The 13,003-nt window shown below is 45.9% G+C and overlaps 1 protein-coding gene across 12 annotated transcripts in view; it reads left to right on the forward strand.

Annotated features, from left to right (window-relative positions):
• Positions 1-13,003, forward strand: part of TSPOAP1 (TSPO associated protein 1) — a 73,553-nt gene that overhangs the window by 21,281 nt on the left and 39,269 nt on the right. For 10 of the 12 annotated variants that reach the window (XR_008237410.1, XM_052803052.1, XM_052803053.1 and 7 more), the window contains exons 6-12: positions 5,111-5,218; positions 6,061-6,144; positions 7,587-7,676; positions 8,979-9,101; positions 9,506-9,610; positions 9,969-10,019; positions 12,674-12,694. Coding sequence is in view for 11 of the 12 variants with exons in the window: in XM_052803052.1 (XP_052659012.1) it covers positions 5,111-5,218; positions 6,061-6,144; positions 7,587-7,676; positions 8,979-9,101; positions 9,506-9,610; positions 9,969-10,019; positions 12,674-12,694 (582 nt within the window). In the remaining variant the exon portion in view is untranslated. Of the gene's footprint in view, positions 1-126; positions 215-5,110; positions 5,219-6,060; positions 6,145-7,586; positions 7,677-8,978; positions 9,102-9,505; positions 9,611-9,968; positions 10,020-12,673; positions 12,695-13,003 lie in introns of those variants that run through there. The other 2 variants (XM_052803063.1, XM_052803054.1) reach the window with 2 other exon arrangements.

Here is a 13,003-nt window from a genome sequence, read left to right on the forward strand (position 1 = left end):
CAACGGCCCCAGCCGGGGTGAGCCCCCGAGGCGGGCCGGGTCTCAGGCCCAGCCCGCGCTGAGGAGCAGGGCCGCGGCCTTGCCGCCTCCCGGGCCCGGGCCCGGGCCCCGGCCCCGGCCCCGGCCGCCCCTCCGCGGCCGCAGTGGTACGGCCCGGCAAATCCGGGCCGCCTCAGGGCGCCGCCTCCCCGCTGGCGGGCCGCGCAGCCGGCAGGTAAGGCCGGGGCCTCCCGCGGTGCCCCTCGCCGGGCCTGGCCGGGGGCGGCTGACGGTGCCTCCGCCGGGGGCCGGGGCCGGGGCCGGGGCCGGGGCCGGGGCCGGGGCCGGGGCCGGGCCGAGGGGGGCGGGCCCGAGGCACCGGCGGGGTGCGCCTCTCCCGCGGCGAGGCCGAGCCGCTCCCGGGCCGTCGGGACAGGCCCGCCGGGGGCCTCCGTTGCCTGCGGGGTGGGGCAGCGGGGCTTTTCCTTAGCGCTGGGGGGCGAAGTCCTCCACAAAGGAGGTCGAAGCCGCGGTGAGGGGGCCGGCGCCGGCCAAGGGGCTCAGCCCACCGCGGGGGCCGACGTCTGGGCCGGTCCTGGTGGGCGCTCCCGGGAGCCGGGGCCGGGGCCGGGGCCGGGGTGAGGGGCCGGCAGAGGCCTCCAGGGCCGCTGGCAGGCCGGGCTGGCAGGCGGATGGGTGCGTGGGGCCGGGCCTGGGGTGCCAGGTGCGGCCCGGTGCCCCCCAGCTCCGGCGGTTTGTGGGTTTCCTGAGCCAGGGGCGGCACTGCAGGTTCCGCTGGCTCCTGGTGGGTTTGTCTTGTGTGAGTTCACCTGGGTTCTTTCCGAAGTTTTCAGCACCCGCGGTGTCCCGTGGCAGAATTTCACATCTCTAGGCTGTGTGAGGACGGGCAACTCATCATCCCCCCAAGCTCTCAGCAGCTGCTCTCATTTATTGCTCCCCATTGCTTATTGAAGATGTATTGAATATTCATTCCTTGTTCGTCTTTCCTAAGTCACTCATGAGTTTATAGGCCCCTCTTCTTCAGCTGTTATTTTGTTTCTTTCTAGCCTCTTCCATTATTCAGTGTTAATCATCTTTGTTTTCTTCTTTTGTACATTTTCTCTGTCATTTTTGTGTTGGGGGAAGCAGCACTGCATGCAGTATCCCAGACACTGTGTCATTGATTTATATGGTGGCATAATGAAGTTTTCTCTCCTTTTCCCAATAGATCTTTTTGCCTTTTTGTCTAAGCAGTGGGTTCTATTAAAACATCATTTGTCTGATGGCCCTCTGTAATCTCAGTGTCATGAGGCCCTCTCCACCATTTGTCTCTTTGCTACATCAGTACTTGAAGAGCACGGTTCTGCTGCCTCTCTTTTAGTCCTCTCATTTTTACTAGATATTTACCCAAGAGAAGACCTTTCCCCTCATCCTGTGGTGGCTCAGTGTCTGCAGAAGCCTTTCAAAGCACTGCAGCTGAATGTGTTCAGAGCACCCAAGCAGATTGTACCTACTGGATCTCCCTTACCTGTTTGCTTGCTGACACCTTAGAAAAACTCTTTATAGGTTTGTGAATGTGGGTTTTTTTCCCCAATATATGTTTGTTTGGGTTTTTTTAAGTATCTGCGTAATCTTTGTTGCAATTTCTATTAGTTTGGCTAGAGCAGGTGTCAAATGTACTAGTCTGTGTTTCCACAGATCTCCACTGGGATACTCTTAATACTTGACATTTGCCACCTTCCAGTTACTTCGTATTAATGCACTGTCGGGGAAGTGACACACTGCACGTCTTGATTCAGTTACTGCTGAAGTGAGAGATTCAGTTCATGCTGAAGGGGGTTTTTGAACCTCTGGGTGAATATTGTCTAATCTTGGTGATTTGTTACTGTTTATTTTGTTCACTTCCACAGTTCTTATAGACAGTTCAGTTTGAGAGAGATCCTCAGCACTGTTCTTCATAGTTTGAGATTTCTGCCCTTGTGGCCCCTCACGCCCCAAATTCCTCCATGATGAAGAGGGATGCACAGACTTTTTTTTTTTCCCTCTGCTCTGCCCTTGTCTTCCTTGAATGGCCCTTCCATACCTTGGTTTTCAACTGACCCTGCAGGTTCTGTCAGACAAAAACATGTATTAGTCTTTCTCATGGATGCTCTTTATTTCTCTGATTCAGGAGAGTCTGTCGTCATTGTCAAAAGTTTTTCTGGCTGATAAATAGCAACAAGACTAAGCCCAACAGCAGTAGTGAAGGGGGAGCAAGGAGGCTGTTGCCAGTCTCTTAGCTGAAACCTGTAGCGCAGAACACCCTGGGCTCAACGGGCTGTATTCATGCGGGCGCAGTAGTGCCATGCGGAGGAGGAAGTCAGCTCTTGGGGAAGTAACCACAGTTATCGTAATTAAATTACTTTGTTCTTCTGTCCTGCTCCTCAGCACATGGCATCAGTGCAGTATCCCCAGCTTTCAAAGAACTTCCTCAGAGTATAAAAAGCAACCTTCTCCTCTAAGTGTCCTTGGAAAATACCATTTCTCTGTTCTCCTTCTGATTTCTCTAGTTCTTTATTTAGGGTTTTGGGATGATGTTTATCTCTGTAATGTCAAATCATAATTTAGCAGGGATTTTTTTCAGTGGTGGTGCTGGCGTAAACAGCCTCCTGTTCACCACTGCTTGTTCCCACTGTCCCTTCAGTTATGTCAGTGCAACCCATATTGAGCAGTGGGATGTGATGGATCTGAGTTAAAGACAACCTAGCAAACCTAGCCTTCTTCCTGCCTTGTCCTGAAACCTGCATCAGTTTTCTGGTCCAGCTCTGCCTGACACTGCACAGAGCTGCCCTGGCACAGCTGTGGGAATGGGCCATGGTTAGGTGGAAAACGCTGTAGCGATTCTTTTGTGGCAGGATCGCAATGATGCTTTCTGGGTGCCAAGGGCAGAGCTTTCAGAAAGTCTACATAATTTTTAATTTGCTCTGTTGTGTGCTTTAAACTTTCCAGTCATTTGCCAAAGTACAGGTACTTCTGTGCCTGTTGTATATTTGGCTTTAGCTCGTACAGCCTGGGGATGCTGATCAGTTGTACAGCCCCATCCTGCTCTCTCAGCAGGGTCTCTGCCAAAGTCAGTGCACCCCAGGTAGATAGTGCTGAGGGTGGAAAGCAGCTGTTCTACACTGATTTTTAACTGTATGGTTGAACAGATTCCTTGCACCTGGCTCATTCATTGAGCATCTTCCAGTCTGTGCTGTGAATGAGGTGGCACAGCTCCAGGTCACAGCTCTCTTTGTGATGTGTGCCAGTCTCATTTATCAGTTGTTTAATACGGTGATGAGTCTGGGTTCTGCGTAAAAATAGCAGTAGATGAGTATGTGGCTGGGGGCAAGTCTTTGTTCTTGGGTGGAAATTAGGTCCATGTGGGAAAATTTATAATTTTGTAATTTTTGTAAGTTGTCCGTAATTAGGAGTGTCATGATTTTGTTTAGCTTTTTGCTGGGAAATGATCACAAACAAGCAAATTTGTCTTGCATATCTATTTGCAAGAGAGCGTGACTTGTGAAGCATAGTGCATGGTACTTGTGCAGTCAGTATCTAACCTTAGGTGGCATCTGTTAGCATTCCTTGGGGACGTAATTTCATTAAAGTTGACTAAAATGCAACATTTTCAGTTTGCAAGCAAGCATAATTTTGGAGGGGAGGTGTGAAATACAGATTTGAAGCTTGGCATGTGCCAGGTGGTTTAAAAAAAAAAAGTCTCAGAAACATTTGCACATGGATATTCCAGAGTGAAATACTGGTTTCACAGCATGTCTGAAAGCTCCCAAGGGCTGGGGTTTGTAAGGTACTGTGGCTTGCGTGGAGGATCTCCAGACTTCCAGCCGCTGGTTGGTGCTCAGACTGCCATACTCCTAAGTTAACCTTATTCCATGGGTGGTAGGGAATAATGTTCATGTGGGAGGTGGTTTCAGAATTTTCCTTGTAGCAGAAAATGTGAAAACCTTGATAGCCTGGGCTTGAGTGTAGTCTCAGAGTTTTCTGACTTTCAGCAGTGGAGTCATGAATAGTTAAAACCTGTGGCTTTCAAGCCTAAAATAGGAAAAAGAAATCACATTTTACATATAGTGCTTAGACAGTGTCCTAATGACTGACTGTAAAGGGAGCTCAGACTTCGTAATGTAGGTCCCTCAGTACTGTAGGTGTTCAAAGTGAAGTGAGAAATTCCACTTCTGATGAGAGGTCAACCAAAGGTTAAAGGCTGAGATGGAGTCACAAAATCCTGCTGCTTGCTCACTGTACAAGTTGGCTTTGATGATCCTAAAGATCTCCTGTCCCTAAAATCTGTTTATCAAAAGTGACTTTAAATTCGTTGTTTAAAACATTATCAAAGCCCTTTTTCTTCTGTTTACCTCAGGCCTTGCCTTGTTGTCATGGATTACTCTAGGCAGACAATGTCAAGTCAAATATCAGTTGAGAGAGAAAATTCAGAGGATTAAAGGTGTGTTTGTCTGTAGCCCAAATTAAAAGGCATTTTGTTAGAAACTTGTGTACAGAAAAGTGTCTCCTTTCATCTGGTTTGGTGGTGGCACATAAACCATAGCACATCTGCTGCCATTTCAGTCCTTCCCAGCTACTAGCTGAGGTGGGATGCTCTATTTCTTGGTATTTTTTGTCTGCTCTTCCCTGCCTTTAGATTCTGACATCTTCACTGATTTCTGCTTTCTCTTGTTTATGAGGGTTGTGTTCTCCCATCTGACCAGCTTCCATCTTCTTTTTATTGCTTTGAAGAGGACCATGAAAGGTGTTGCTGATGCTTCTCATTGAAACCTTAGATGAGGCACAAAGGGGAACTCAGATCTGAGAGCTTTCTGGAGCCTACTGTTGCATGTGGGTGGTTCAGTCAAGCTGGATTGATTGGTGCTGGGCTCCAGAAGACTCCCAGCACAGTTCTCTGGTGGCTGAGAGATCCCTGGCATAGTGTTCACCTTTCTCCATGTCCAGTCGTGCAGTTCAGAGATCAGGGGTTTTCATGTGGAGCATTGCTCTCCCAGGTGGTACTGCCAGGAGAGCCTCTTCTCCCTCGGTGTGCATGGTGTGCTCTGTAGTCCTGGCTGTCCCTGAGCTCTCTGGCATCTTGCTTGCTTTCCAGGTGGAACCAGCTGTGCAACCGCTGGGACCTGCCTCTGAAGGACATGAAAATTTCCCTCCCAAAAATGCAATAACAGACCAAGAGAGCAGCCAACAGATACAGCAACTGGTGAGTTGTGAACATGGTTTTGGGTGAAGGAGTGCTATACTTTTTCTTGGGGTTTTCACCCGTGCAATCCAGGCAGAGATTTTGGGGACTGAAGTCTTTTTAGGTGCAGCTGCTGTGCAAAAGTGGGAAGCTTGAGGAATCGGTGGGAAAAAACAGGCCGTCTGCATGGAGAGTGTTGCTGGGTGGCAGCTCCAGGTATTGGGCTGGGTGTCACACTAAAACTAGATGGAAACACGCCAGTAGATTGTATGCTGTGTTTGGTTTAGTCTTATTTGAACTGGGAACAGATATGACTGACCTGGAACAGATGTCGTGTGAGGAATATGTCCCTTGTCAATTATTCCAGCAAACTAGGACAGTTCACAGTGAGGTTTAGCAGTTCTTACCTATCTGAGGAACCAGGAGTGGTAGTGAGTAACTGCAGAGGATGTGTGGTCTCTGTTAGATGTCATTTGGATTAGAATAGGAGCTAAGATAGCACAGCTAGTGTTTCAAGCTGAATATTTTGCACAGCTGTCTCTTTGTCCCCTGTATCCTGTCCTCCATACTATCCTGTACAAATAGGAACAATCTGTGCAAATGAGAAAAGGAGAACTGTTTCCAGAAGCTGAAAGACTTGGGGAAGAGAGGAATAGCTGTTTCACTTTAAAAGTTTTTTGGTTTTAATACCTTTTACAGAAAAATCTCCCTTGGTTTCTATATTGTTTATGTTTGCCACGAAGAGCTTTTCTTAAGAAAATAAAAATAGCTAATGCAGCATTGGGTCTGAGATGCTGGGCTTGAATTTCTTATGCATTTTAAGAATGTGGACTTGCTGATCTACTTATGCTTGTTTCGTGCAGGAATTTGAACTCAAGAAAAAGCGCAAAAAATGTGAAAACCTTGAGCATGAAGTGAGGAAAAAGCATAAAAGATGCCAAGAACTGGTAAGTGTTCTTGTTGCCTACTGTTGTGAGCATAATGGTAGAAGAGGAGGTTGTGTGCCTCTCTTGGATTCTCTTCAGTTTATCTTAATAAGGAATCACCAGTCTTTCTCTTAATTTGAACAGTGTCACAAATTTTGGGCTCCAGCCCTTGAGGCTAGAATTGTTTATTTAGCTTTCAGCTAGCTGTGGGTTGAATATAGCTACATAAATTACCGCGTGAAACTCTGTGGCCTTTGCTAGTTTGAGTTGGTACTTACCATTTTCACATACACTCCAGACAAGTATTGAAAGATTTCTACATCTTGAGATGGTAATTACAAAAACCCATGGTCATTTTCTTGCGCTTCTTATTTGTTGGATGAAATCTTGCCTCTGTTTAATTTCATAGAGGTTTTGCAGGTCATATCACAGCATCTGGATTTCTCCCTTCTGTTTCTACTTTGCTGAGCAGTGCTGGTGGCATTAGTGACTATGACAATGTGTAGTTTCACCCAAGGGTGTTTACCTTCCGAATAGATGTTTTATGTCTTGCTCAAATCTCAGTTCAGGTCAGTTCTAATGCGCAGCTCAGACTCATGTGCAGTTCATAGTGCATAGCTCAGCCTCATTGTCTGGGTTAGAATGGGGCGTTTAAGGAATAAGTTGGTCATTGTATGTTGTTAGACAGTAGCTTTTCAAGGTCAAGAAGGGACCAACTCACCTTGAAGTACTGGGACTTAAACTGTGTGTACAGGGAATTAGCAGTTGAGATAGCCAGAAAATATTTGATGATCCGTAAAACTTTGGGATGGGGAAATGTGTGTGTGTCTATGTGGAGTCATGTGATTACGCAACTATTAAATTCCTCTAATGCTATACAAAGTTGCTGCAGGTGGACTGGGCCTGACAAATTTAGTCAGCGTCTCTCCATATGTCCATGGCCTCCTGCCTGCTCAGACTATTCTCTAAGGCAGAGTGATAGCTGGCTCATGTTGCTTTCTTAACTCCAGACTGAATCCTGGTTTCAGAGTCAGCCATTTAAAACTCTTTTGAGTTTGCAGCCTAGAACTCTCTTTGTCATCATTATTCCAAATATTTTTCTTCCTTAACTGAAATTTGTCAAGAGACTGATCTTGAACCAACAGTGAAACTTGATGAATTGTTGTAGGTGGAGATGATATGTAAATAATGTGACACTGGAGTTGTGAAGTAGACAAGGAAATGTCTTTCTCATTCTGGGCTTGGACGCTACATAAATGGGAAAGGAAACTTAAGAGATTGTCTGGCACAGGGCTGGTATCTGCTTGAGCGGTGCTGCATGCTGTTGCCTTCCACTTCTCAGGCAGCAACCCATCAGCATCCTGCAGCATCAGTCAAGAGGAGCAGTGGAGCTGCTCTGCAGAAAAATTTGGGGTAATTAGTCTGTGGGCCTTGGTGTAGTAATGCCTGCTCTTTCTGGACAGGAGATCCAGCTGCAGGAGGTACAAAGTGAAAATGCACGACTGGCCGAAGAGAACTTGCAGCTGAACGAGAAGGCTGAATGGGCAGGACAGGTAAAAAGCAGTATCTTCATCAGATGGAGCGTTAGTTTCTGTAAAATTTTGCTGAGAAGAACTTGATAGCATGCTAGGTTTTCAAGTTGCCAGCTGAGTAATGGTCATGTGCCCATCTGTATACCTCTCTGTCCTGCGTACCCTGTGGTAACTGCAAGCAGAGCAGTTAACTGCCCTATTTTTATTACAGAGTTTCCCAAGACTTGAGTGAGATGCTTTGTCCTTACTGAAGTTCCTACTTGGTTTACCTGTGGTAACTTGTTAATGAGTTCATAACCAAAGACAGACAGTGGTTGATGGGGAGCAGTGTGCACTGGTCAGGGCGGTAGTAGAGCAGAACCCATCACTGCAAGTGGTGCAAGCATATGGTGTGTTTGAAAGTCCTCAGTCACCTCTGACAATTTTTTGTCATTCTCAAAGAGGGGTTTTGGTGGATGATGACGGGGCAGGGGAGAAAGCCACCCCTGCAATTCAAAGCTGCCCTTGCCAGATGGAAAACCCAGAAGCAGGGACAAAGGCAGGATGCTTGCACTGTTCAGTTTGCAGAGCAGATTTCAGGGGAGGGCGGCTGCATCTCAGAGGGTTGTGTTCTAGGAACACATTGCATGTGAGAATGGTGGAAGAGTTGGTATTCCAATGAGGATTCTCCATGGATTTCTGTTCCCAGCTCCTTCTCTGGACAAATGTAATGCCCAAGAGTTAGAAAGTCACTTGTCTGTCCCATATGTCAATGTTGCCACCATGCATAAGGCTTCTCACTTACTTAATAACTGTTCTAAGTGGAAATGTTTGTCTTTGCTTGATAATATGCATTGCTAATAGTCATCAAGCCATAGTACACTCTAGAACCAAAATATATAGCTGGAATTCCCTGTAGTAAGTGGAGGAGGTAAACATGATTTCAGCAGGCTACTGAACTTTCTGTACTGTTCTCTATGTTTAATCCTACCATCTAGGATTAAAAAGCTTGTAGACGTTTGTGCTTTTTTTGTATCTCTTCAGTATGTAGCCTGTTCATATCCCAGTCCCTTCCTCCTTGCAGATGGGGAGGGGAGATGAGTCTAGTGGGAGATGCAGTATGTGCAAATAAAATGTTCATCACATTGAGGACTGATAAAAATGCTTGTGTATTTGTTTTGAGTGAAAGCTGGAGGAAAAGGAGGGTCATGATTTTGGTATCATTACAAGTAGAAAGCAGGTCTGCAAAACAAGCTATTGAGATAGAGAAATAAATTGTCCTCCATTATTTATACAAGGAATACCTATGGCTACTTGTGCTAATTGAAAATCCTTTCTCTTCAGGTTGAATCTGAGAATGCTGACCTGAGATTGCAGGTTGTTTTGGTTACTAAGGAACGGGATTCAGTAATTCAGACGAATCAAGGACTCCAAACCAAGCTGGAGAATCTAGAGCAGGTGCTGAAGGTCAGTAGGATCCACATGGCTGGAAGGACTGTCCAGACACTTAGTGCTTCTTTTGGATGGCACATGTTGTCTCTGCTTTTTTTGTCCATTCTTTTGTTTCTGTTCTTCTGTGGGGAATTCTGCTTCTGTGGGATCCTGGAACATGGCCTTGCAAAGTAGGCAGAAGTGCTTTAGAAAGGCTGCTTCAGGGATTTGGGTGGGAGGGGAAATAAGGTGGCCATCACTGATTTAAGGATTTTCTTTGACTGTGTTACTCTGGCTTGTGGTAAGAGTTTCTTACTTTCTCCTCTGTTTGATGATATGAAATACAAGCAATGTTTTGACTTCGTGGCTCATGATAGGACACAGGACAGTATTTCAGTAATATAATGTCACCCTTCATCTGTCTGTGAATTTTTCTGTAGCACATGAGAAATGTGGCTGAACGAAGGCAGCAGCTGGAAGTTGAGCACAAGGAAGCGCTGCTAATCCTGCAGGAGAAGCAGGAGGAAGTCAGACGGTTGCAGCAGGTATGCAGTGTGGGAGAGAATGGACATTTTACTCTCTGAATCCCTGGAAAGTGATGGGTCTCCTGCACCTTGTTTCCATGGAAGTGCAGTGTATGGAGGAGATATATGTGAGTTTACAGGATAAAGTAAACCAGGGAAAAGTGTCTGCATCTAGGCGAACTCTGGTACCTGAGCAAAGTGAAGGGCTTTTCTCATGAATGGTAGTTCTGATCTCTCACTGATGTTTGTCCAAAGACCAGAGATGCTTTCAGTCTGTACAGTGTTTTAAATCTGTAATGGTCTATCAAGGTGGGATGATAGTAGAAGTGAACTTAGGTAGGCTGCTTTCTTATTTACTCTATTTCTTATTTCTTCTTAGGCGCAGGCAGAGGCAAGAAGAGAACATGAAGGAGCAGTACAGCTTCTAGAGGTAAGACAGAAGAAAACAAGATGGTTTAGTGGCTGCAGATTTGGTATGTTTTGTTCTTAGTGTCAGCTTTCTTGATGCTCTGGGTTTTGTTGGTTCTTGAGCAAAATGCTTTAACGTCTTGATTGGATGCAACGTATTGCTGCTGTGAACAGGTGTCGGTTGTGCTGGCAGAGTAGTCTTTGGGGTCAAAGTTTTAGGGGATTAAATCCTGGCCTGCTCAGTCCTCAGGTAGGTTACTTCATCCAGATTGTGCCCAACAACTCTTTCAGGGATGCGTTAAGTTACCAACCTCAGATCTGCCTGCTCCATTTTCCAGGATCATCTGCAAGAAGGAAGAATACTTGCATCCATGCGACTTGAAATTTCTTTTGTGTATATGTGCTGTATGCTTTTTATTAGGGAAAAAAAGGAGAAATGTGGCCTTTGTGTGAGCATAACGAGTAATGAAGTTTGAGGCAGCTCCCTTGTCCCATTTGCTAGTCTGGGACCAGCTGTGCAAGTGCTCTGACATCCACACAGAACACACTTTGTCATGGTGACAGACGGCCTAATGGTGCAGCCTGGCAGATGTGATGAGCGCTGTTCTGATTTTGATTTGCATTATCTCAGTGTTTATCAGGATGACTTTGGAGAAAACCTTGGCTGTGGATTCCTGGAGCTGCAAAGGCAAAGCATCAAACCCTGGAACTTGATGTGGTAATTTAGTGGCTGCCAGAGAATTGGGTTGGGTGTGATGGCAAATGGGGCAGCTTCTGCTCTCTCAGTCCACTGAGGTTTTCTGAGTACTGAAACATCTGAGACCGAGCAGAATGCCTCACTGTACAACACCTGGACAGTGAGATCTCATGCTAATGAGGCCATGGCCCTGTCTGTAGTGGTGACATACAGTCAGAGAGAGCCTGAATTGCCTGTGTCCACTGCAGTGCAGCAGCTCTGTGGCTGTTAGGAGCCCAGAATTGTTGAGCAAGCTGGTAAATGTCCTTGATGGAGGAGATTGCTCCATGGCTGCAAATAGCATGTCCTTTGAAGGGGGCCTGACCTGTGTCTGAGCTGTAGAGCATGAGAGTGCTGGGCTCCTACTGAATGGGATTGAAATTGTTGCAGGCTGGGTGAATATCGTGGGGAAGTGACATTATGTATTGCCCCATTGCCATGTCCTTTCTGGGACATCTGCTTTTGGCTGCAGAGACAGGATCAGAGCTGATACGGGTGCTGCTCTTATGTCAGTTGGTGTTTAGCTGGGTTCTTAGCAGCCTTTAAGGGAAGGGAGGTTTGATGCTTGCCAAACGTTTTCTGAACTAATTCATTGAAGGATTAGAGAAGCTACTTAGGTTTAAACTAGACATCTACCGGTGCAAAGGAAGAAAGGGACAGTCATGTTGTTCTATGCTTGAGAGGCTGGTCATGTTCTTCTGCAAGGGCCTCATCAGTTAAATATTCTTGCTTTCATGTTACTGGTATGGAGATGCTTTACGAGTCAATGACACCAGGTGGACTAAAGAAAGAGAAATTGTCATTAAAAGCTAGTTTAATGTGGAGCAACAGTCATTTAAATGACTTAACTATAATCATAGTCATTCCAGAACCTCAGTGTGGGGCAAAATTAGGGGCTTTGGGGTGCCTACACTGTGTATTGTCATTTTTACTTGTGTTTGGATTGCTTTTTGATGTAATAGTGAAGAATGAGTGTGATCTGTTTCCCTGTTAGAAGAGTTCAGTCATATGATTGTCATAAGTGGAGTCTCCCTCCTTGGAGATGTCAAAACTCAACTAGACAAAGCTCTCGGCAACCTGCTCTAGCTGACCCTGCTTTGAGCTGATGGAGTTGGACTAAGTGATCTCCAGAGCTGCCTTCCAATCTCAGCTATTCTGTAGTTCTGTGATAAGGCAGTGATGGGGGTGAGTAGAGGTATGGGATGGTTTCTGTGTGCAGAAATGCCATGGATAGAAGGACTGTCTCAGCTTAGAAAGAAAACCTTGGGGGTTATGGTCATGGGAATGAAGTTGTTCAGTAGTAGTTCCAAAGTACGAGACAACATTCTCAACTGCCTTTTGCACTGCATAGATGCAAAAGGTGACAGCCTGATTTCAGGAATCGAGTGTAGAATTTTGTTGGGAAGTCCAGCGAACAGAGCTCAACTTTGCTTGTTTTCCCTGACCTAGGAGCAGGGTGCATGTCTGAGCAGGCTGTTAGCTGCTTGAAATCATGTCGAAGCCAGTTTCTGAGCTGTGCTTTGATTCCCAATGCTCCTTGGTCTCAGACCTGGGGAAAGGTCTGGACACAAACTGTCCATGCTGTTGATTTTATGGGTGGTTGCAATGTGCTGGGAAAAGAGGGTTTGAAATTTAGCACTGATACTCAAAGCATATTGTGACTTGGCTCAAAGCATATTGTGATTTGGAGGCCCTCAAAAAGCTCATGGTTATCTTACTCATGCATTTGGTATGTGGGATTTGGCTTTTGTTTAGGAAGCAGATGCTTCTGGGAATGAGGTGGGGATCTCAGTATGGAACAAGGCAGACACTGTAAGTCAGTGAGAAAACAATTTCATTCAAACTGAGGGTTGGGTTATCTTTGGCAGATTGTTGATTTTTGGCTAGTGTAACTACTGATGTGGTTTTATATCTCTTCTTGCTTTTCTTCTTGCTACCAGAGTACTTTGGATTGCATGCAGGTACTGCTATAATCCTGTCAAACAGGACATTTTTCTCCTCTGTCCTGACTTTGACAGTTGCTTGATATTCTTGTTTTAACTATACTCTGGAAGAGATTGCAAGAGTGTCACCTCCAAGAAATAAATATAATTAAAGGAGCTACTACTATGAGTTTGATGGTGCAGCTGCTTTTCTGTTTAAATGCTTTGCTTTTGCAACCAATTAGAATTAGGAGCTTTATTTTTTTTAGCATTTCCAGATTTCTAGAATTGTCCAACTGTGCACCTTCTTCACGTGTCACACACATTTAAAGGTCTTTTGGGAACTAC

This window comes from Harpia harpyja, chromosome 12, assembly GCF_026419915.1.
Source record: "Harpia harpyja isolate bHarHar1 chromosome 12, bHarHar1 primary haplotype, whole genome shotgun sequence".
Taxonomy (NCBI): domain Eukaryota; kingdom Metazoa; phylum Chordata; class Aves; order Accipitriformes; family Accipitridae; genus Harpia; species Harpia harpyja.